This window comes from Haemorhous mexicanus, chromosome 4, assembly GCF_027477595.1.
Source record: "Haemorhous mexicanus isolate bHaeMex1 chromosome 4, bHaeMex1.pri, whole genome shotgun sequence".
In the NCBI taxonomy this organism is placed as follows: Eukaryota; Metazoa; Chordata; class Aves; order Passeriformes; family Fringillidae; genus Haemorhous; species Haemorhous mexicanus.
The window spans coordinates 16,794,753-16,818,093 of record NC_082344.1 but is presented as its reverse complement, the minus strand read 5'-3'; the positions used below and the strand labels follow the sequence as shown (position 1 = coordinate 16,818,093).

At 39.0% G+C, this 23,341-nt stretch overlaps 2 protein-coding genes and 1 long non-coding RNA gene across 9 annotated transcripts; 1 reads left to right on the top strand and 2 right to left on the bottom strand.

Moving 5' to 3' along the window:
- Positions 1–221: 221 nt before the first annotated feature.
- Positions 222–2,848, bottom strand: MRPS18C (mitochondrial ribosomal protein S18C). Its single transcript, XM_059843911.1, has 6 exons — positions 2,575–2,848; positions 2,395–2,468; positions 1,276–1,359; positions 779–836; positions 409–468; positions 222–330 (listed from the first exon to the last, which is right to left on the bottom strand). Exons 1-6 carry the CDS (start codon positions 2,846–2,848, stop codon positions 254–256), a joined length of 627 nt encoding a protein of 208 aa, XP_059699894.1. The 3' UTR covers positions 222–253.
- On the top strand, positions 2,847–17,271 carry HELQ (helicase, POLQ like). Of its 7 annotated transcripts, none has more exons than XR_009486145.1 (19): positions 2,847–2,999; positions 3,375–4,116; positions 4,477–4,655; positions 5,187–5,387; positions 6,414–6,486; positions 6,981–7,078; positions 7,638–7,736; positions 8,414–8,559; positions 9,220–9,459; positions 10,128–10,269; positions 10,572–10,676; positions 11,186–11,405; positions 12,130–12,287; positions 12,662–12,760; positions 13,074–13,247; positions 13,756–13,869; positions 15,540–15,674; positions 16,097–16,198; positions 17,073–17,271. XR_009486145.1 is itself a non-coding variant. In XM_059843898.1 (18 exons), the coding sequence occupies exons 1-18, from the start codon at positions 2,847–2,849 to the stop codon at positions 17,157–17,159; spliced, it is 3,165 nt and encodes a 1,054-aa protein (XP_059699881.1). In that variant the 3' UTR covers positions 17,160–17,271. The 7 variants fall into 7 exon arrangements, 5 of the variants coding, with proteins under 5 accessions (XP_059699881.1, XP_059699882.1, XP_059699885.1 ...); XR_009486144.1 differs by having other exon boundaries at positions 16,097–16,246; XM_059843898.1 differs by lacking the exon at positions 16,097–16,198.
- Positions 7,797–23,317, bottom strand: LOC132326129 (uncharacterized). Its single transcript, XR_009486146.1, has 3 exons — positions 23,104–23,317; positions 8,746–8,791; positions 7,797–7,975 (listed from the first exon to the last, which is right to left on the bottom strand). It is a non-coding gene; the product is annotated as an uncharacterized LOC132326129 (long non-coding RNA).
- Between the last annotated feature and the right edge of the window lie 24 nt (positions 23,318–23,341).

The window sequence follows — 23,341 nt, the reverse complement described above, 5'->3', positions numbered from 1 at the left end:
GCAAGGGTTAAAACAGCCACCTGAGCTTTAGCAAGACTGGTGAGCAGAGGAAGGGGTCCATATAGCTGCCAGTTTCTATTATTGCTTTAATCTTCCTTCAGACAATAATTTTGAGAGACTTCATGAAGAAAAATAAAAGAATGACTGACATCCACCCCTCAGTCAACCACACATTATGCTAGCAAACCACATTTCCAGCAAACAAGCACATAAACACGAAAAACAGTTTTATTGTTTATTTCTGTACAGTATATCACTCTGGATACTTGATGTTACATAGCTTGGGGTCTGTGATAAATTGTGGGTTCTTAAACATAACTGGCATAAATCCTGTTAAAAAAAAAGATGAAGGTTCTTAGTAGAAAAGTAGTCTTGATTTAGAAAATTCAAAAGCAAAATCATACTTACCAAATACATGAGCTCTTTTAATGGCTTTTGTAATTTCCTTCTGCTTCTTGTTGCACAAGCCTAAAGAGATGAATTATTTTCAACACTAAGCAAGTTATGAGAGCGTGAAAGGCATGTTACTGACAATTCCCTCTAACTTTGATTAAGTCCCTCTAGAAAAATGCATGGGTGCTTTTACCGTTAAATACAAAATGCATACAATTAAAGAATATTTTAATTCTTTGATCCAGGCTACTAAGTCAGGGGAATACTCTTATAAAGTGTATGGAGTTGGGACTAGTTACTTTCAGAAAGACTGCTGATGCACAGTTACTTAGACTCACAAAAATATTATTGCCCCGTATATGGTTTAATTTAATACTTCACATACCTGTGATATGCCTGCCATAAATGGAGCCAGTATATGGAGAAACAAACTGGGAAAGAAGCTACTTAAAATTAAGAAAAATCAAAGTCAGTTTAAGAACTTTTTTTTTGGAGCTTTATGTTACTACTTGTACTCTATTTTTCATTTTTTCATCTGTTTTTTTCAAAACTCAGTTCTACCTGAAGAAAAAAGTACAGCTTGGAGCTAGACAGACTATGCTAGAAGCATAGTCTATACTATGCTTCCATGCTTTGTGGCAGCTGAATTGTAACCAAGGACTCTATTTGTTAAACATCAAAGTTGTCACACATAGTTAGTAGATTAAGCATCTTAGCATGACTACATTATTTGGCCCTTGACCTACACACTCATAAGTTTTAAACTCCTACATATATGGATGGATTATTAAATTTTTTTTAATCACTTTGGACTTACTATACACACATTTAAAAACAGTAAACCAGTTCCCTTCATCCAAGGACAGAAATACTAAAACTCACCTGCACATTCTTGTAGTCCACATTTATTCCACATAAGACACATCTCTTTGGAGGATCTTTGTAGGGGTTCTCCATCTGTATGGGCTGAAATCAGAGAATGATTACCATCTGTAAGCTTCACAAAAAATAGAGAACATTTGTTACTTTTAACCCTTTAATCAATATTTGTCTTGAAACCAGAAGAGATATTTAGTACACCACTGAACTTTCAATAACTTCATTAACTCACTTCTTGGTACCTCACAACTTCAGAGATTTTAAACAAGTAAACAGCCTTTTATATTTTAGTAACAATAACACTAGCAACTCTATTAAATCATTCAGTAAGACAGCGCTTACACCTCTACTTGAAGTCAAAATCTGCAGAAGCTGGTAAAAATGTAGTTCTGTCTGACAAGTCACAAGAAATCTTTTTTTAAAAAGTAATTTCTTGGCAAATGGCCCGAGGAAGCTTCAATGTTCTTACACACATTTTAAAGAGAGAGATTCAGAAATACCTCCCAAGGAGCCTCCTTGGGAGGTATTTCTGAATAGCCTCCTCAAGCTTCAGAATACACCCAGCACCAAATTCCTGCAAGATATGAAAGGTGATTTTTCACTTTGCACAGAGTCACAGAACAGTCAGTGTTGGAAGGGACCTGTAGAGATCATCTGGTCCAACCCCCTGCCAAGGCAGAGTCACCTGGACCAGGTGACACAGGAACACGTCCAGGTGGGATTGGAATGTCTCCACAGAGAGAGTCCATGACCTCAGTTGGCAGCCTGTTCCAGGGCTCTGCTGCCCTCAGTGTAGAGAAGTTTTCCCTCATGCTGAGGTGAAACTTCTTGCGTTTTTAGTTTATGGCCACTGGTCCTTGTCCTGCCGCTGGCTCCACGCCCGAGCTACTGAGATACCAGGTTTAACAGACTCTCGTTAAGATATTGAAATACAGATCCGTGGCGCCTTAACTTCCAGGTCCTGATGACCTCCCTCTGCGCTGTGCTCCCCACAATGGATTCGGGGTCTGATGAGCCCCGAGCTACACAGCAACCAGAGCAAAGTGTTTCCAGCCAGTGCTGGAAACGGTGAGCAGGGGGAGCAGCGGGACATCAGGGCGGGACAGGTCGGGGAAGTCTCACCTGGTCCGAGCGCTCAGGCTGCCCCTCAGGCTGCCCTTCATGGTGCAGGCGGCGCGGCCGCGTCCACAGCTTCGCTGCAAGGGAGAGAGCGACAAGGTTAGCGACGGCGCGGCGCGACAGCCCGCACACGCGAACTCCCCCGCAGCCGCTCGAGACAGAGGGGGAGCGGGAGGGACGCACCGAGAACCAGGCGCGGCCAGCGAATCCGCGCCGCCACGGCCTGCGCCGCCATGACACCCGCACGGCGAGCCGCCCCCCCACTGGCCAATAGCAGTGCGGTGTTCCCGACTCGGGACAGACAATTGGCAGCAGCCTGGCCACGTGCTTTCTCCGGCGGGTTGTTACCAGAAGTCCCCGCTCCCGCCATGGTGGTTGCGCCTCCGTGGTGCAGTCCGGCGGTCCCGCTTCGGGTCCTGCTGCGGCCGTGACGGTCCCGCGCAGCCCCCGCGGCCATGGCGGAGCCTAGGCTCGCCGTGCGGAGAAAGAGCCGTTCCAGTTCGGAGCTCAAGCGGAGCCGGGCCCCAGTGCAGCCCGTTGCTGCTAGCTCGCCGGTGGTTCGCAAGAGACCGAGCTCTGCTGGCGAGGGGCCCCCGGCGGAAGTCCTGGTAGGGGATGGCGAGATCCTGGGGCTGGTGGCGAGGCGGGGGAGCTCCGTCTGGGAGAATGGTGTGTGTCGGGAAGGGCAGTATTTTGTATGAGAGGGTATGCTGCTCTTTGGCTTTAGCTTTAAAAAAAAAAATCATCTCTGTCATCTCTCTGTGCAGGTATTCTCCTACTTGTAGGTTATCTCTTTCACTTAGTCAAAGGGTTTATTCAGAATCTAAGCTGGGTTTTCCTTACAGACGATATTACACAAAATAATTTTGTGTTAAGTTGGGACAGACTTAAGCGACTTGGGTCTGATGTTTGCACTCTGCATGTTACACTGCCTTCTGTGGCATTGCCTCAGGGTGTCAATAACTCCTGTTTCGTTTTTGCAGTGCAGTAATGATAGCGAGGAGGATATGTTCGGTGACTATGACAGCTTTTATGGAAACGATTCATTGATCGCTCAAGTGGATAATATTGACCACAGATACCTGCAGGATAAAAATATGGATGTGAAAGCAGCTGGAGAGATTGTACTTGGGAACTTTCAATCAGGAGTTCACCAGAAAGAGCAAGATAACTTCTTTGCTTCACAAAATGTGGTGGTCCTTAACAGTGACAAAGAGGGGGGTGCCTGCCAAATGCGTGACAGTGACACAGCTGATGGCAATCAAAAATTAACTGAGTCTGTTTTAGATGACTTGCCATTGTCGCAACTTTTGTATTTTGAAAAAATGGATGAACTTTCTTCTACTTCTAGAACATTTCCACTCTCAAAAGGAAGAGATGAACGTGTGAATTCCTTCTCAGACAAAATCAGAGACCCATTGTCTTTTTATACTGGTGTTGAACACCGCAACAGACCTATTGATTCTTCCTCACAGTCCAAGTGTGTTTTATTTAAATCTGAAAGTCTCAAAGATCACCTGAAAAGTGCTATGACTGGGAATGCCAGAGCCCAGACTCTGCAGGTCTCCAAGACCAAGCAGCTCAAAGAAGCTGTTTTATCTGAAGAGATTTTTGTGGCTAGGAAAGCTATTGAATCTTCTTCTCTTGATATAGGCCCTTTTTATGGATTACCTCGCAAGGTTAAAGATTTATTCAGACAACTTCGAGGGATTGAAACACTTTATGGTAGTGTAACCAATGGTCTGTTGGAAAAAAAAAAAGAACTTCTAGTGGAGTATTGTCTGTTTCACCCATTATACTGTAAAAATATTTAAGGTAATGCTTAACATAAACCACATTGGAAAAGTAGTTGTCCTGTTTTAGGAAGTGACTGTTTTGGTGTTTGAGATAGATGGCATGGATAGACAGTATCCGTCTGGATTTCAGAATACTTTAGAAGTCACCATCACTGAAGGCTTTAAGTGCTTTTTTGAGGAAAAGCTCTCAAAGGCTGAGCTCAGAGTGTTCTGAATGAAACACAGGCATTTTCATATTAACTAACATTGTTCCCCTGGGGTTGCTGATAATTCCATTTTCATTTTACAGAGTGGCAGCATGATTGCTTAATGTTAGAATCCCTACAGCAAAGGAAGAACTTGATATACTCATTGCCAACTGGTGGTGGAAAAACTCTTGTAGCTGAAATAATAATTCTCCAAGAATTACTCTGCAGGCAGAAGGATGTTCTGATGATCCTGCCATATGTTGCCATTGTCCAAGAAAAGGTCTGGATACAGTATTTCTGGTACTGCTTTGTTTGATATAAATATTTCATGATATGCTTTGTTTACTTGCTCATGTGCCTGGTTTGCAGTAAGGTTTTTATGAATATGTGATAGGAAGTGAGTGACCTTTTCTAAATGCTGCTCTGACGGTCAGTAATTTTGCAATGGAACAGATACAAATTATGAGGTAAAGATATTGAGTTATGAAGTAAAGGGTGCTGAATTTTGAAATAATGGCTTTTTGGGATGTTTTGTTTAGTTGTGCAGCCTAAGAACTGTGCTGTCCAACTTGCTAAAGAAGTGATCTTGAAATAAAAATGTATTTTGGTATAAAGGGAAAGTTAGTTTTAGAGAACAGATGAAACCCATCTATAATATTTGTAGACAGTTCAGTTTTGTAGCTGGAGTAGATAGTGCTTCTTTCACTAATTGAAGCAGCTGATTGTGGTTGGTTTTCTGTTGAGTTGTTGAGGCAGATCTGAAATCCAAACTGAGCATGAATTTGTTCTCTAATTGATTTTTCTTTTATAGGTTAGGGGTTTATCGAGTTTTGGGATAGAATTGGGTTTCCTGGTTGAAGAATATGCAGGAAGTAAAGGAAGATTTCCGCCAATTAAAAGAAGAGTAAAAAAATCTCTGTATATTGCTACTATAGAAAAAGGACATGCTCTGGTGAACTCCTTAATTGAAACAGAAAGAATCAATGACCTCGGTCTGGTTGTGGTGGATGAGGTAGGCCACAAGATGTACTCCAATTTATCAGGTGCAAGTTCCTTTAGAGTTCTTATAAGCAATTATTTATGGGGGAGCAGTTCTTTGCCTGCTTGGTTTTGCTTAGAGTACTCATCATGAAAATTACTTTTATTTTCTATATTCTGAATTGGCCCATAATTCTAAAATTTTGAAAGTTGTTGTTTTTTTTTTTAATGAAGTATTTATTGCTTTTTCAGAGTAATAGATTTATATTGAGAAATCGACTTTGGTAGTGGTTGATGGTGAATTCCTGCATAACTACTTGTCACGTAGAAGTCTCTAATGGGTTGAAATAAATAATAAATAATTTTAATTTTATGGAATCTACTTTATGAAGCATAGACCTTAATTTGTAGGTGTGAAGCCATGCAACTTTGTGTCTGGTAGTAATGATCCACTGAAACATTGACAAAAATGAAATATACCAAGTAACATTTGGCTGTGAGAACTTCCTGTTGCCGTGGTGGGGCTGAGTTGCCCTACCAAGGGTTGATTATCGGATTGAGTAACCTGTATAATGTCTAATGGGGATTTTAATTCCTGGAATCAGGCTGACTGACCATACTTTAGCACTGCAGCCTCTAAACAGAGGGCAGCTGAAGGACTAACTTCTGTTTTTTCTAGAAGCTGGCTGCTAGGAATGTTTTTACTTTTAAGTGTTGCTTGAACCACATTTTGTTTAAAATTGCCTCAGGCTGGCGAATACAAAGATCTCCACACTGTTTACTGTCAGGAGTTAACTGCGTCAGTTGTGGTCTAGTTAAATGGAAGGTAAATCTTGTCTACATTTGCCCATGAGTCTGTTTTTCTGTGATTCTTAAATGCTTTTTAAGTGAGGTAATACATCTGAACTTAACAATCCAAATTTACACAAGGGATATCTTTAGGAAGTCTAACAAAAACAGTTTTGTAGTATTTCTTTATGTCTATATATTTTGGAGGGCTTTTTAGAAACACTCTCAACTCATTAGCATTCTTGCCTTATCTTTTCCCTTTTGTCCACAGCTGCATATGCTCGGGGCAGGAAGTCGTGGAGCAGTACTGGAAATTACTCTGGCGAAAATTCTTTACATCAGTAGTAAGTCATGGCTACAGTTAATGTCATTAGCATTTTGTAGTTGTGGCCTCTGAGAGAAGTCACTCTCACTTTTTGGATTTGTGCTGTTTTGGCTGCTTTTGAAAAACATGGCTTGACTCCATGAATTAACAGCATATACTCATTACTTGTTAATTGACCCTCTAATGATGTTAGGGGTTTTTTTGAAGCTCTTTTGATACCTCTCTGTGAAATCCTGAGTACTGTCAAATGTCTTCCATTTATTTGTAGGAGCCCTTTAGGCATCCAATTAAATGCTTCTTTTTTTACATTTAAGTCTCAGTTACTATTTTGTAACTTAATATTATTTCTTAGTTAGTTAGTATTTCTTTAGTAGTGGCCTTTCCCTTCAAACCTGCTACTTTGGCATTTTGGAAAGATTGATGGTGAGGAAGGAGTGTCATGACTTAGATACTGAATAGAAGTGTTAAAATTGTCAATGTGACAATAAATTAATTTCAACTTCTGTTTTCCAGAAAAGACACAGATCATTGGCATGAGTGCAACATTAAATAATGTTGGAGACCTGCAGAAGTTCCTGCAAGCAGAGTACTACACTAATAATTTTAGACCGGTCTGTATACAAGATACCAGGAACTAGTAAAGAAGATATTTGCCTTTAAAATCATAGTAAATCTGTTTAGAATTGTATCACACCTTTTGTGCTTAATTGTGCAGTATAATATAAGGCCTGCTATTGCTCTCTAATTGTTAACAATACAGTAAATATACCATGCACTTCTAAATACACAAATGCAATAACCTTTATACTGCTGTGCTAAGGCATTTGCTTCTTTTTAACTTAAGCAATTCCTAAATTACTGCTACTGTGATGAATCACTGTAGTCCATTTGCTATAACTAGAATATGTAGTGCTGGTTCTTGTATGTTATCAGGACAGCATGGTTTATAAGTAGTTCATGGGATACAATTTTGGCATTCTTCATTATGATTCCAGGCTTTATCGAGGCAAATAATTAAAACAATTAAGTTCTCTTAAAAATTCTAAAGTGTGTAAGTATGTATATGACATGTGATGCTTAGAGAAAAGCTGTTTCTGTACATCAGCCATAGCTTTAGAGAAAACTGAGTAATTTAACTAAAATTTCTCTTTGCGGTTTCTACCTTTCTAGGTAGAATTAAAGGAATACATAAAGATACGAGACACCATTTATGCAGTTGACAGCAAAACACAAAATGGCTTTGCTTTTTCACGTCTCCTTAATTTCAAGGTAAAAACAAAGTGCTTATAGTTTCTTAGAACTGTTGTGAAATGCATTATTTTACACTGATTTGCTTACAGGCCTTTTATTGGAGAAATTATTTAAACATGATAATTCAGTTGTAGTACCCATGAGAAAGAAGTGGTAGACTTTGGGAATGAAAAAAACATCCTTAAAATGCTGAATGCTTAACTTGATTTGCACTTCTTTTTGCCTCCTCAAGGTAGAGGTTTCTTCAGTATTTTGACCTGTGAAAAGTAATATGTTTGATTATTCCAGATACTCAGTGTTTTTTGTTTGGGAGTAGCGTTGATCACTCTCAGACAAAACTGAAAGAAGATACCTTTTGGGGGTTTTGCCAGTTTACTACTGCCTTGTAAGGATTCTTTCAACCTTTAAAATGGAAAATGTGTCTAATGGTAGACTGCCAGTATCTCAAGCGTTGCTAAAAGAAAATGAAGTATTAAGGGATAAAGCAAAGAATTTGATTTGTATATCCATGTATCCCTCAAGTTTGATGTCTTTCAAGTGAGGACGGGGAGAAAAGCTTGTCCTACAACTTCTTGGAATTACATCACATTAAATCCAGTGGGAGTATTCAAGCAATGGTCGAGAATGAGTGTTGAATATTTAGGTTACAACTTAATTCCTAGGTTTAAATATCTGTCAAACTGTGCTTATTACAGTATTCTAGTAATCTGGAGAAAGCAGATCCTGACCACATCGTTGCGCTGGTTACTGAAGTTATTCCTAAATATTCCTGCCTGATCTTTTGTCCCACTAAAAAGAATTGTGAAAACGTGGCTTCAATGGTGTGCAAGTACCTCAAGAAGTAAGTTTCTATTTTTTTTTTTTTAATTATATGTGAAATAATTCCTTACAACTTAGGGTTTATTGTCATCTAGTTTGCAAGTGTTTTTCCCTGGTGATTACATGGAGTCATATAAAGTTGCTAACAGCATAAGTGATAGCAAACCACAAAAGGCTTATTAAATAATTTTTTTTTTTAAGTTCTTACCTTTGTACCAAAACAGTTGAAAAAGATGATTGCCAGAGGAAAACCACTGAAGAAAAGAAGGAAAAACATATTAAAATAATCTTTGTGCCCCTTTGGCACTGGTTTCTGGAAGCTTAGAAAACAAACATTTTTCTCTTAGAAAACAAACATTTGGTATTTGGTCATGTACTTTGGTAGCCAGTTGACTATCTCTATTCCCATACCCACTTTGGAAATCTGAGTTGTAAAATCTAAAGCAGCCAGTATTTGTTCTCTTCTGTTGCTGTGTTTCCAAACAAGAAATGCTCTATTGCAACTAAATCAGCCTCCTGTGTATTGCTGTTTCAAAGTTACTGGAAATAACTATTTCTTCAACTTAGATGTTAGAGAAATGAATGATGAACAGAAGTAGACAGTAAGCATGTCTCTTGGTTTTTATTTTCTTTTTGGTTAATGATCGGTCAAAGTCTAAAGAAATGCTTTTCCTCCTCCAAGAGAATTTAGAGCTCACAAGGGGAAAGAAAAACAAGATCTCATCAAGAACCTGAAGGGTATTGGAAATGGAACTGTCTGTCCTCTTTTGAAGCAAACAATCCCTTTTGGTATTGCCTATCACCATAGTGGGCTTACAAATGATGAAAGAAAAAGCATAGAGGAAGCTTATTCTGCAGGTGTCCTGTGTCTGCTTGCTTGCACAGCCACTCTAGCTGCTGGAGTGAACCTACCAGCTAGAAGGTTAGTAGCCAAAAGATTTAATTTTTGCTTTGTAAAAAAAAAAAAAATTCTTTAGTAAGTTGGAAATCTCAGTGGTATTTAAAGTGTGTTTGTGCTTTTACCAGCAAATTGGAAATATAAAGGATGTTGTGTTCAATTTGGGACACAAGACTGCAGCATTCATGTAGGAACTGTGAATCAGTAGGAAGTACCTCAGAGTGTATCACTGAAGAGCACTTATGTAAATGGATTAAGGAAGTTTTAATAAATTAAAAAATGTTTTAATGTTTTTAGTAATGTTATTCAAAAGAACAGTGATTTCTTTAGATACTTTCCTAGGAACAGTGTTTAAATGGTAAAATAAACCTTTTCTAAGGAGTTGCAGTTGGAATATGTTTCAAAACAAAAATGTGTTATCTTTTTTTATGCAAGTTTTGATGTTAGGGCTGCTGTACTCTGTGTGACCAAAGATTGCTTGCTAAGAATCCACTTCTGTGTGCACATTTAATACACCTTAAATAGTTTAAGGCTTTACAATTGATTTACATATCTGTCCAAAGAGGTGAATTTGATTTTTATTAGTAACAAGGTAAGGGGCTCATATAAACAATGAATTTAAATTTCTGACATTTCATTGCTGCTTTAGTAATTTGAATATAAAACATAACTTATTCAAGACATCTTTGCAGGGTGATTCTCAGAGCTCCTTATGTTGGCAATGACTTCCTGAAGAAGAACCAGTATAAACAAATGACTGGCAGAGCTGGTCGAGCTGGTATTGACAGTGCTGGAGAAAGTATTCTCATAGTGCAAGAAAAAGACAAACACTTGGTAATTTTTACAAAGCTGTTGGTAATTTAAATTGCTGAGTTAAGGTGGTGGAATAAATGGGAAGAGCCAAGCTGCCTAGCTTAATTTTTGTTCACCTCTTAAAGTTGTAAGTATTTGATTTATGTAATACATAAACTTCCTTTATGTAGCTTGTTTTCACTTGGGAACTGTAAACTTTCAATGTTTACCCTTATTTTCTTTGTAAGATTAATCATGCATGTCAGTTTGATTTTTTTTTTTTGATAGTATAAAATTAATGCATGAATATTCCTCTGTACTAATATATTCCTTGCCTCTTTCAGGTTCAGGATTTAGTTCACAGTCCTTTGGAGAATTGCTACAGCAATCTTCTGCTGGAGTTGACCAAGGGAATCCAGAGCCTGTTGTTATCTTTGGTTGGACTGAAGGTATCAGTTAACTCTTCTCTGTGAGTAACTTAAGTGCTTGGAAATGCTAAGAATATGTCACCTGTTGATCCTATAGAGAAAGACAGACTGCTTAAACACTCAGGCTTGCAAGTTCAGAAAAGCTTTAATCAAATTTTTGTCCTTATCTGATTAGATCTTCTCATTTAACTCAATAAGTAATCCTCTAACACAACAATTACCTTATGTGTAAAAGCAAAAATTGTATATATCTTATTATACAATAGAATATTAATATTTCTATTCCTGATACTTCTTTCAAAATACAAATAGAGACAGTGGAAACAAGTTAACATGATGCGGTAGCTAGAATAATAGAACAGATGGAGAGCAGTCCATCAGATCCACCACTGAGAATCTATCATTCTATTTGTTGAGGTCTATTTATAGAAACACAAGCTCTTTCTTTATGCAGTAATTTTTTCTTATGTCTTATTAAACATGTGAAAATATAACTTTAAATATGCTAATCATTTCCCAAACTGGTGCAGATAGCAGTTACCCATGAGGAAGTGGACAATTTTATGTGCTGTACACTGCTGGGCATTCAGCAGCAGCTGCTGTCTAAAGAGAAGAGCCTCTCAGAGATAATTAAAGATGGGCTGGAAAATCTAATAGAAAAAGGACTCCTAAAAGGAAGAATAACTGAGAAGGACCACAATTCCAAATCTGCACTGACAATCACACCCTTGGGTAAAGCTACATATAAGGGTATGGAGTTTTTTATTCTTATTATTAAACTGCAATGAAAAATAAGTTGTCAAGAAAGAGTTTTACTACATGATATAGACTGAAAATGGGAGTGAAGTAGCACATGACTGAAAGTGATGTGAATGAAGTGTGGTAATATTGATCCCCCTGGGAACAAAACCAGAACTGTACCCCTAAAAAAAAATCACTTAATTGATCTAGTTTTGTAATTGAAGTGGCTCAGGACCTTGTTTTACAATTAATTGTTATAAATAAGTTATTGTAAACAGAAGGATTTCTTGGAAAGCTTAAGAGGGAAAGGGAGCATATGACATGCAGGCCAATTATAATAAAAATAAATATATCAGGAAGTTCTGTTTTCTTGTCGTATCATAAATGTTTTGGGGTGTGGAATACAGTTGAAATAGGATGAATCTGACGGGTTCCTTCAATCTACAAAATAATTGTAGGATTTCAGTAAAGCCAAGACATTTCACAAGCACTCTGAAACCACACAGAATAAACATACATGGAAATAGGTGATTGCCTTTCCTCAGCTTTGCTTCACTACTCGTGTTAGGTTAGAACAGTAATTCAGGTTACAGATATTTCTCTCCGGCTCAAATGGCATAACAAGCTTTTGTGGAAGTAAAGACAATACTGATTCTATGTTAAAGTGTACTTCATTTAACTCTGTGTGCCTGTTTATAATTGTGCTTATTCTTACTCTGTATGCTTATTCCAGGCTCAATAGACTTGGCATACTGCAATATTCTGTACAGAGAATTGAAAAAGGGTTTGGAGGGGCTGGTTCTTGAGAGCAATCTTCATCTCCTATATCTGTCAACTCCCTATGATATGACTTCTACTTGTAGCCCAGATTGGATGATATACTTGAGACAGGTGAGAAATTGCTAGCAAACATGCATTGGGGCATTCAGTAATCCTGTGTATTAAATTTGCAGGGGGTTTGTACACATAGGACATGAAGTGGGGTAACAATCTGATGGCAAATATGCTATTTTTTTTACTGGGGGTGCACTAAAAATCTGTTTAATTCTGTTAAAATGAGGCATTCAGAGATGGACAGTTGCAGATAATTCAGACAAGTAGGCAAAGAAGCCTCAGAGCTGCCTGTGACTGGTGACTGTAGTACTACTCAACTTATACTATAGAGATATTGAAAAACATTGTTGCACTGTGAACAATGTACTTGTGTTTTCCATGATATTAAAATAACTAAATATCTGAAAATTCTTTATGAAATTTTATTTTAGTTCAACCAGCTAAGTGCAGCAGAGCAAAAAGTAGCAGATATTGTGGGAGTACCTGAAAGCTTTATTACAAAAAAGGCTTCTGGTCAAGCTGTCAGAAGGGTAGGTTGGCGATTTCTCATAATAATTACTATTACTTACTAATTACTGTCTAAGATGACAGTTTAGTAATTTCATTTTATTATTTGCAAATTCCAGATTATTTTTATGCTAGTATTGTTTATTGCTGTTCTGATTATTAAAGTTCTTTTAAGCTCATTCGTTGATTTTCTTAATGTTTTTAATGTCCTTGTGTGTAGTATAGAAATGTTTTAAAGCTGTGAAGGGAGTAGAGATGAGAAGATTTGCCTTGCAGTACTAACAGAACATCTGCAGTGTGATATTGGCTCTGAATTCTAGCTTGTCTTATTCCTAGAATGTGGACAATGCTGTGGTGAACAGGTTCTACCTGACATTTGTCCTTTATTCACTACTGAAAGAGACCAATATATGGAGTGTTTCAGAGAAATTTAATTTGTCCCGGGGATATGTGCAGAATCTCCTCAATTCTGCTGCCTCCTTTGCATCCTGCCTTCTACATTTCTGTGAGGTACTGTGTTAAAGAATGTAAATAAATTCTTTGTGGCTTGGTTTTACAAACTCTGGAGATTTTTTCATCTTACTTTAGAACTGAATACAGGTGTGGTATTTCACCTTTCCTGTGCAAAAATGTTTCTTTGCCTTTTCTATTATATGTTATTTTTTCTGTTGAGCAAAGCTCAACATTGTCATACAATGACATTTCTGATAGTAAAAGCAAGCTTTATGCACTAAGAATGTGAACATATACAAATTGTACAGGGTGTTGATCACTGCCAGTGCTGTTGGTGAAATTACTGAAATAATACATTGCTTCAGAATTGCCCCACCTTTGGGATGTTTAGGTGAAGAATGCTGAATACACCTCTGCAGCTCTCTGAAAGGATGACTTAGAGAGATAATAGTGCTTCCCTTATCTAAAAGACAAATATATACTTTTGCCTTAGTAGAGTTTTGTCAGTCATATTTCCCAAATACAGAACTTTGGAGCTGATTTTTAGCAATCTTTGTCTCTGCAGGAATTGGAAGAATTCTGGGTTTATAAAGCCTTGCTGATAGAGCTTACCAAGCATTTGACATACTGTGTTAAGACAGAACTCATCCCTCTGATGGAGGTAGCAGGGGTTCTAGAGGTCAGTAAACCTGGCTCCATGAAACTTTTCAAGTTAACTTGTGTGCTAAATGTTACTGTGCCTTTCAAGTGTATCTGGAAAACCAAGTAATTTGTTACTGGGAATTCAGCATAATGCAGATATTCCATAACAGTCTGGAGGTTGGGAGAAAAGTGATTTGTTTAGGAAATGGGAGCTGGGCCCTATGGTTTTCTGGCTTCTGCCACAGCAACTATGAAAATACTATGTTTGGACAATAATTTAGCTGTATACTCAGTTGGAAGTTGGAGTCCTGCATTTTGGCCACAATAACCCCCTGCACCATTATAGGTTGGGGAATAGTGTAGCTGGACAGGGCCCAGGCAGAAAGGTACCTGGGGGTACTGGTTGACAGCTGGCTGAACGTGAGCTAGCAGTGTACTCTGAAGGCCAGTGGCATCCTGGCCTGTATCAGGAATAGTGTGGCCCACAAGAGCAGGGAGGTCATTCTCCCTCTGCACTTGGCACTGGTGAGGTCACACCTTGAGTGCTGTGTCCAGTTCTGGCCCCTCAGTTTAGGAAGGATGCTGAGATGCTGGAGCGCATCCAGAGGAGGCAACGAGGCTGGTGAGGGGCTTGGAACACAAACCCTGTGGGGGACGACTGAGGGAGCTGGGGGTGTTTAGTCTGGAGAAAAGGAGACTCAGAGGTGACCTTATCGCTCTCTACAACTTCCTGAAAGATGGCTGTAGTCAGGTGGGGGTCGGTCTCTTTCTCCAGGCAACAGCTGACAGAACCAGAGGACACAGTCTCAAGCTGCATCAAGGGAAATATAGGTTGGATATTAGGAAGAAGTTTTTTACAGAAAGGGTGATAAAGTTCTGGAATGGTCTGTCCGGGGAGGTGGTAGAGTCACCATCCCTGGATATGTTTAAGAAAAGACTGGATGTGGCACTCAGTGCCATGGTTTAGTTGAGGTGTTAGGGCATGGGTTGGACTTGATGATCTTTAAGGTCTCTTCCAACCTAGTAATTCTGTGAATTCTGTGGAAAACAGAGTCCGGGTTTCTTTTGTGGTAGGGATTCTTCAATTCCTAGGAGTAAGGAGGAATAAGAATTTACATATGTAATTTAGAAGATCCTTACAGAAATAGGCTAAGTCATGTTGGAACTGCATGTATTTTAAATAAGAAATTTAACTACTCTCTGAATCAAAGACTCCTATTAAAACAAAAGCTCTTTTGGGACTTCAGTCCAAGGTTCTACTCCTTGCAAAATTATTTCAATTGCCTGTCCAGCATATTGTAGAATCAGGTTGTCAGAAAACCGTTGAATGTAGTAGCAGTGAAGTTTTAATCTGAGAAGCTAAACAAGACAGACACCTCCAAAGAATGTGGGACTGTCATGCCTGTCAGTGACAGTGAATGCAGAAAACATGGCAACAAGAGAAGACAGCAGCATTGGTATCATCTAGGCTCAGAGAAAATAAAGGCAAATGGATTCATAAGAAGTGGATAAGATTGCTAGGGTGGTAAATCTTAGTGGCAAACCTGTGCTTTTAGGCTGTAAAGATTCTCAGTGAGTATTCATGTTATAAAAAGAGAATTGGATTGATATGCAGAATGAAATGTTTGAGATTGGTGCAGAGAGTGGCATTTACCAGTAATTCTTTATCTCCTGTTCTGATAATCTAACACAATTTTGTACTTTCAGGCACGAGCAAAACAGCTTTACAACGCAGGGTACAAAACTTTAGCCCACTTGGCTAATGCAAATCCAGAAACTTTGGTGGGGATGATTGAGCACTTGTCACGACATCAAGCCAAACAAATAATTTCATCTGCAAAGGTGAGTTAGAAACAAAGCTATAAAAACCTGCTTCAGAACTCCAGTATGTCAAAAGTGGATGTTTGAATGACATTAAAACAGAAGAATTCAGTTTACCAGTAAAAGCATTAGTGGACATTTGTGATCTAAATGCTGATCGGTACTAAAAACAATCTGTTGTGTACAGCCAAGTGGTGCTGCTTTTCAGAGAGGAAGCAAAAGGCAAGAATGCTTGACAGCTCATCTGATACTTGAAATGCTCTGTTCTGCTGATATCTCAGGACTTACCTTACAGAAGTTCTAGTTCTATTGGTGACAAAAGAATAGGATTTGTAGGGTTGTAGAAATGGAAACCAACAAGATGCAGGATTAACTTTACCTGTTAACTTCACTTATGTCATGCCCTTTTATTTTTTCCTGTCTTTTCCATTTTGAATATGCAGGGTCTGTAACAAACACTGAGTTGTGTCTAAACAAAAACTGCAGGAAGTACTTCATCAAGGGATGGTATTCTCTATCTCCATTCATCCTCTGCTGTTGCAATGGTATTGGCTTCATGTTAGATTCTACTAAAAGAGCAAGCTTCTGGTGAAGTAAGGGAATGTCCAGAATAAAAGGATGGGTGATTGGTGTAAAAATAAGGCAGTCAATTAGAAAGTTTTGGTTTGCACATTCTCATGAAGTAAACATACCAGTTTTGGGGGTTGTGTACTTTAAAGGTCATGTTCCGATAATGTTGTAGGCTTCCTGCTGCTTTTTTCATTTGCTGCTGTGGGAGGCAAAAGAAAGGGATATATGCAGATTGCTTATCTACATCAAGGACAAATCTAGAAAGCTACCCTACTCTCATGCTCAGATACTAAATTCATGGAGTTTTCTCTAACTGAGAAGTTAGAGTGCTTGCATGGGGTTCTGTTCATCTCCATGCCAACAACAAACAGTTCAGGGCTGTGGATTAAACAACTGCTGATATCAGGAGTCTTGTATGTCTGGTGTAAAATGCTGTAGTAAGAAATTTCAAATAAAGGAAGTAGTTAGCTTGGCAGGCACAACTTAAAAATGTTTATTCTAACATGGAAAACGAATGTCTAAGGTTAAAAATGTTGCTTAACAGTTCCAGACAAAACTGTTCATATTCTGTAAATTGGTGTATTATGTGATGGCAGAATCCAGAAAATCATCTCTGTGCTGTATGAATTTTTGTGTGATTGCTTTCTATATGGGTGTAAGCTAATAGACAAAAAAATGCTGGCTCTTTGATGCAAAGCTGCTGCGGTCCTGGGAGCAGCACAGCAGTCTTTTACAGATCCAGGTGCAAGTTTGGAAAGAAACATTGGTGTTTTAATCTGCCTGAGAGTTATAGCTAATACTTGTATTTGTGTTCTAATTTTTGTTTTTCTTTGTGTTTTCTTGTTGTAGATGCTGCTGAGTGAAAAAGCTGAGGCTTTACAGGAAGAAGTCGAAGAACTCTTAAAAGTGCCAACAGATATCCCAGGGACCCGCTGATTGTCATGGAAAAAAGTAATGAATCCAAAATTCAGATATTTTAAAGTTTTTAACTCTCCTGTTTAAAGCCACTGTAATTTAATAAATATTTAATGTCTTTTGTATACCACAATTTTGAGTGATTTCTGAATTCAGAAGTTGACAATTGTAAACAAGGTGCCCTGATGAAGGCAGGAATGATGCATCTGACTCCATCTTATCAGAAGGCTAATTTATTACTTTATTATACTATATATTAAAGAATAATATACTATATATTATACTATTATATTAAAGAGTACTATACCATACTAATGAATACAGAAAGGATACTTACTGAATGCTAAAAAGATAATAATAAAAACTCGTGACTCTTTCCAGAGTCCTGACACAGCTTGGCCCTAATTGGCCAATGAGTCAAAACAACTCACACCTGAGTCTGATCAGGCAATCACCTTTGGATAAACAATCTCCAAACACATTCCACAGAGCACAACACAGGAAAAGCAAATGAGATAGGAATTGTTTTCCTTTTCTCTGAGGCCTCTCTCACTGCCTTTCAGCTTCTGAGGAGAAAAACCCTGGGTGAAGGAATTTTTTCAGGGACTGTGAATGCCACAGTTGACTTCATTTGAAGGTTTGGATTGTGAACTTCTTGAGCAATAGGACAGAATTCTCTTCATTCCTAGTTTTAGACATAGCCCTAGGAGTGCTTTGGGAATTGGACTGACTGCTTTGTGTGTACTTCTGCTGGGAGCTTATGCTCACAGCTGACTTAAATAATATCTTTGGATATTCTCTTTAGGACACCTGCACTTGAGTGAGCTACCCAGAAATGCCTGCTTGCAGGATTCTCTGTACTCTAAGTGTAGCTAATGGAAGGAGCTGCAATTCATAACAAATAAGTTGTCCCAGAGTTGTGCAAGAGATCATAAATGATGCCTAGTTTAGTCTTTTTTTAAAATGCAGATATCAAATTCATATTCAGCCTCTGGCAATTCCCTGAGATAATTCTTTCAGGATGCCTTTCAAGCAGTCTTCCAAACAGAAGGTTTACTTTTTAAAAATATTTTTAATTTCTTGCTTAAATGTGAAGACTAAATAAAGATGAAGTCTTAAAGAACTGACATTTAAGAAGCCCTGTTGAGTTCTGAGAGTCTATGAGCACGAGTCAGTCACCCTAGTCAGGATTTTTAAAGGCATCTGAACCTGATTTGCTCCAGCAAAAAGTTAAGCTTCATTAAAGAAGATTTGAACCTACTTTAGAACCTACAGTAGCCTGAACCTTCCTCAGTTGTGACACAGTAAACTTCTAAGCTGGTGTGTAGTACTTGACAATGGCCTGCACATTAAGACAGACTTGAAAGCTGGGGCAGCCTGATGTGTTAAATTACAGATTCATGGACTGATCTGGGTTGCAAGAAACCTTAAAGATCATCTAATTCCAAACCCTCTGCCATTGTCAGGGACACTTCCACTAGACCAGGTGTTGAAAGCCTCACCCAGCCTGGCCTTGAAGACCAGGCACAGGGCATCCACAACTTCCTTGGGCACCCAGTGCCAGTGCTTCATCACCCTCACATTAAGGAATTTCTTCCTAATATCCAGTCTAAATATCTCTTCTTCTGGTTTAAAGCTATTCCATCTTGTCCTATCACTATCTACACCTCTAAAAAGTCTCTCTCCCTCATTTGTTGTAACACCTGGAGTCTTCTCTGTGCTGAACAACCCCAGCTCTCTCAGCCTGTGTTCATAGGAGAGGTGCTCCACCCCTCTGAGCATCTCCATGGCCACCTCTGAAGCTGCTCCGACAGTGTCCATGGCTTTCTTGTGCTGAGAACCCAAGATCTGGATGCAGTGTTCTAGGTGGGATCTCATGAGGGCATGAAAGTAGTTTTGAATTATGGGAGCCAGTGTAGTGGCACACCTAAACATGGCATTTCTGTGTAAAATTTGGTCTCAGTAAAAGAAAAGCAAGATAAGCCTTAGTTAAACTGGGGGCTTGATAGGTTAATTGTGTTGCGGTTCTAGAAATAAACAGAAAGGTTTTTAAATCCAGTGAGGATGTTAGATGTTGAATGCTTGATAGAAAGTGTTTATGGTGAAAAACTGATGAAAATGTTAATATTCTACTGCTCATTCTGTTGTTGCATTAGTGAAATAGGTAACAACTGAATAAATTCTTTATAAATCTTTATTTGGCATAAACATGCCTCTAAACCCATACTTGTGATATTTCATAGTGGCTTACAGGGTTTGGATAAATGCAATATTTGACTGCTTTCAGTATTAAACCAGGTCAGGAATTTAAAATCAGCACTTTTTAGAGGCAATGTGATTCATTTCCACTCGTAAACTGAGTGCCTACAGGGGAATCCTGTTACTGATATTGAAGTGCCTGAGGCACAATTGGATTTGGAAACATGAAAAAATGTGAAGTTGGTCCTCAAGGGCAGAAGCAATATTTGCCATGACTTGAGGCAATATGTAAGTCTGTCTCTTAATGCCTTGCCCTTTTAATTAAGATCTACTTTTGACCAAATGATAGATAACATTAAATTCTCTATTGGTTTGTGTTACGTTCAAAAGACAGATGATGCTCACTCCAGCATAACAGTGAATACATATCTAAGCAGAAGATGTAGTACCCGCATAAGAAAACGCAACTACCTTAGAGGTTTATTGGTACTTGATGGTGCTTTTCCAAAGTTTGGTAGAGTTTTGTGTGAATTTGACGGGGCAAAGAACTCCAGGAAGTTACTATAAAATTATTCACTCTTAGTACTGAGTTACTGCAATAATAGATGTTATGGAAATAATCCATTAATTGCTGCATCTATTACAGAATAGTTAATGAGCCAGTAACATCTGTCACAATTCTTTGCATATTTGTACTTGTGCGCTAATTAAAGTGTACATTTTATGTATTTATATAGCAGAGGGGAACAGCAGGAAAATATCATTCCTGCCACTAGCTAAATGCACCCTCACACTATGCATGACCATAATGGCCACAACTGCTACAAGATCAGGTTTTGATGAGATACATGTTTAGAAAAAAAGTCAAGTATTCCCTACAAATGCCAGAGCTCCTGTGAAAATGGTAGGAAAAGCTGGTTTGAAACAAGAGAGTGGTTTTAAATCTGCATAAAGCTGGTCTGGAAAGAAAAAGAGGTTGGCAATTGTTGTCTCTGCTGTTCTCTTCACCCAGACTGTGCTCTGCCTTGATAGATGAGTGCAATTCCCTTAAGGCTTTCTCTGTGACCTTAGAGAGGATCAGAAATTAAATGAAGCTGCACTAATTTGCACTGAAACTTTGCTATATGTAGCTTGTCTTATTTTCCTGAAATCAAGCTTATCAGGCAAAGCAGTACATGTATTTCATACTGCTTGTATTAATATGTGATTAAATACTTTTCATATAAAGCTTTCTTACCTGGTCTTTTCCCCTGAGTGGAGATGGGAGAAGAGAAAAAAAGGAATACATCAGATGCTGCTCATGGTATTTTTGTACTGCCAGATGATGCTCAGTGCTTCGGTGGACTAATTTATATATATATATAAAACACTCAGGTGTTGGAATCAATATGCATTAGTTTGGTAAATGTCTGTTATGGGTGAATGTGCTATGGGAAAACTTATGCTGAGGATGGATTCAAGATATTTTGGAAAGCAAATATTTCTCACTTGCTTCAATGGGATGTTTGTATCCTAAGGCCTGTGTTAAAGGAAAAGAAGCAACATTGATGAATTTATCTTATTTCCATGTGATATAATGGTAGATGCTTCAAAGCTAAGTAGGTCATAAAATATGCTCCGTCAGATGTTCCTGCCAATGTCTTCATAACCCACAGTAAATTGGATGAGAGCTATTGTGTGTGCAAGTCTGTTCAGGTGTGGAGAAATGTTCTGACCTAAAACTTCAGAGCATATTTCTTAGTCTTTATTTCTATTCACTCCACTTTCCAGCTTGCCCACATAGACCAGTTCTTGTGTTTGTGTGATTCCATTTTGTCCTGGTTCAGGGCAAATTTGGGAGAGAACCCCCAAAGGGCTCCTCTAGGAAAGCAGATTCAATTGGCCCCTCCCCCCATCTGGTCTGGGAGAAAATACCTCCTTGGAGAAAAGTGGAAAAAAACTGTTTTTTAAACAATAAAACCTAAACAATATTAAACAATAAAACCCCTTGCTGCTCCAAAAGAGATGACAAACCCAGAAAGTCCCCTCCCCAGGTTGCAGTTCAGCTCACTCAGTCCCTTATCAGTCCCTCTGGCGCTGGAAATGTCGCGGGCCAGGCCCGGCCCGGTGGCCACAGGTGTGAGCCGCCAGTGCTCCTCTGGGTGTTCAGTCCAGAGCAGGTTTAAACAGGTCCAAAGAAAAGGGAGAAAAAGAAAAAAACCACAGTCCAGGGAACTTCTTTGCCTCAGCTAGCTAAACTAACTAAAGCAAAGGAGAGCTCTGTCCCGCTGTCTGTCCATCCGCAGACAACACAGTCTAGGAGCAGGAATGTGGAGGAGTGAGTTCAGTGTCTGAAGACAAACTGCACGCTTCTTCTCTCCCCCCTTCAATCTCTGGAACAAGTCTTAAAGGTGCAAAACTTATTATTCAGCACAAACAGAACAAGATGATTGGGGATAAAAGCATCATATAGTCAACCTAGGATACCTTTCTTCCTACTAGTTATGATTCCGTGAACCTCTACATAACTTACTGAAAACTGTCTCCCTGGAAGGACTAGTAAGAGAGTCAGGCTTAGGATAAGGTTTGGCTGTTAATTTTCATTGTGTGAATGAGACCTATTACATTGCTATGTTCTGGAAAGCCATTTCCACATGAGTTAGTCCTGCCTAGCTCTCACTTTGTCCTTCCTTTTAAAGCTTCATTTAATCTCTGTGTGCACATCAGAGAACTGCTAAAATCTAGACCCAAGGTGTTATTTCCATCTCTGAATAAACAGGGTGTGCCATCTCAGACTCCCATAACCATCTGGGTTCAGAAATAAAACCAGCAGGGAGTACTGAGAGCTGTGTGCTGTCAGGACAAGGTCTGGATGCAGGTTTGGGGCAGAGAGGAAGGATAGCTCACAAAGCCACTCTGACAGGCATCTCTGTTTTTACAGTTTCCATGCTTTCTTGGCATCAGCTTAGCCCTAATTTCATCTTCCTGAGGCTTCTTACATAGAAATAGAGCAGTATCCTGATACAGGTCAGCTCTGTTCATCTGTCCAAACATCTGTGTCAAAAGAATTGTTTGCCTTTTGCAAAGGCAGCTCTTCCCTTCTGAACTCCCTTAATATACACAAGATAAAGTACTGACATATATATAGATACAGGTATAAATATAGCAGTTATTGGTGCTTTCCCAGGAACAGCAGAGGTGTCCCTGCTAGCAATAGCACATTGCTGCTGCTGCTAGTTGAAATTCCTGGAAGGTTTTATTTTTAGTTCTTTCTAGTTATAAAAACCTAGTCATCACAGGGTGTCTAATGGCATTACTGGGAGAAGTAGAACTGTCTGATAGGAGCTGCAAGACCAAAGCATTTGAATGTCACAAGGCAGGGGATAGGTTTTGTGTGAAATGAGGAAGAGGGATGGGACGCTTGTTTGTTGCTGGCTTCAAGTAACACTCAAGTGGGCTTAAGCCTAGTCCTAGTTCTTTAGTGCTCCCCTTGTAGTTCACAGGGCATTGCTCAAATTCTGCCCTGATTTCCATAAGTCCAAATACATCTATACTGAGCTACCCTACTCTGCAATATTTAAAAATGTGTATAAAACCATGTGAAAAATGCCCAGGCAAAAGCTGCTACTTTTCATTTAGTACCTTAAGCTAATGTTGGAAGGCATTGTTTTCCAGCAACAAGGTTTCGCAGGCTGTTAAAAACACAACACATGCCAGACTTCATGTGCATACATCTGTACACAGCAACTGATCCCAAAACATAGCCTTGACCATTTGAAATACTCACCTTGTGCCTTTGCTGTGAGGAATACCATACAGTAGCAAGTCAGCCAAAATACGTCCTGTCAAAGAAGAACATGTAGGAAATAAAGGCAGAAGTAGGGAATTCCAACAGAAAGAAATTGTGTCCAGGCTACATCTTGCCTGACAGCTCCTGACCTTTCCTGCTGCACCTGTGGAACCAACCTTAGCTAGATTTGCAGCAATGATTTTTTCTCACACTGAACTACATTCTTATATCCTTA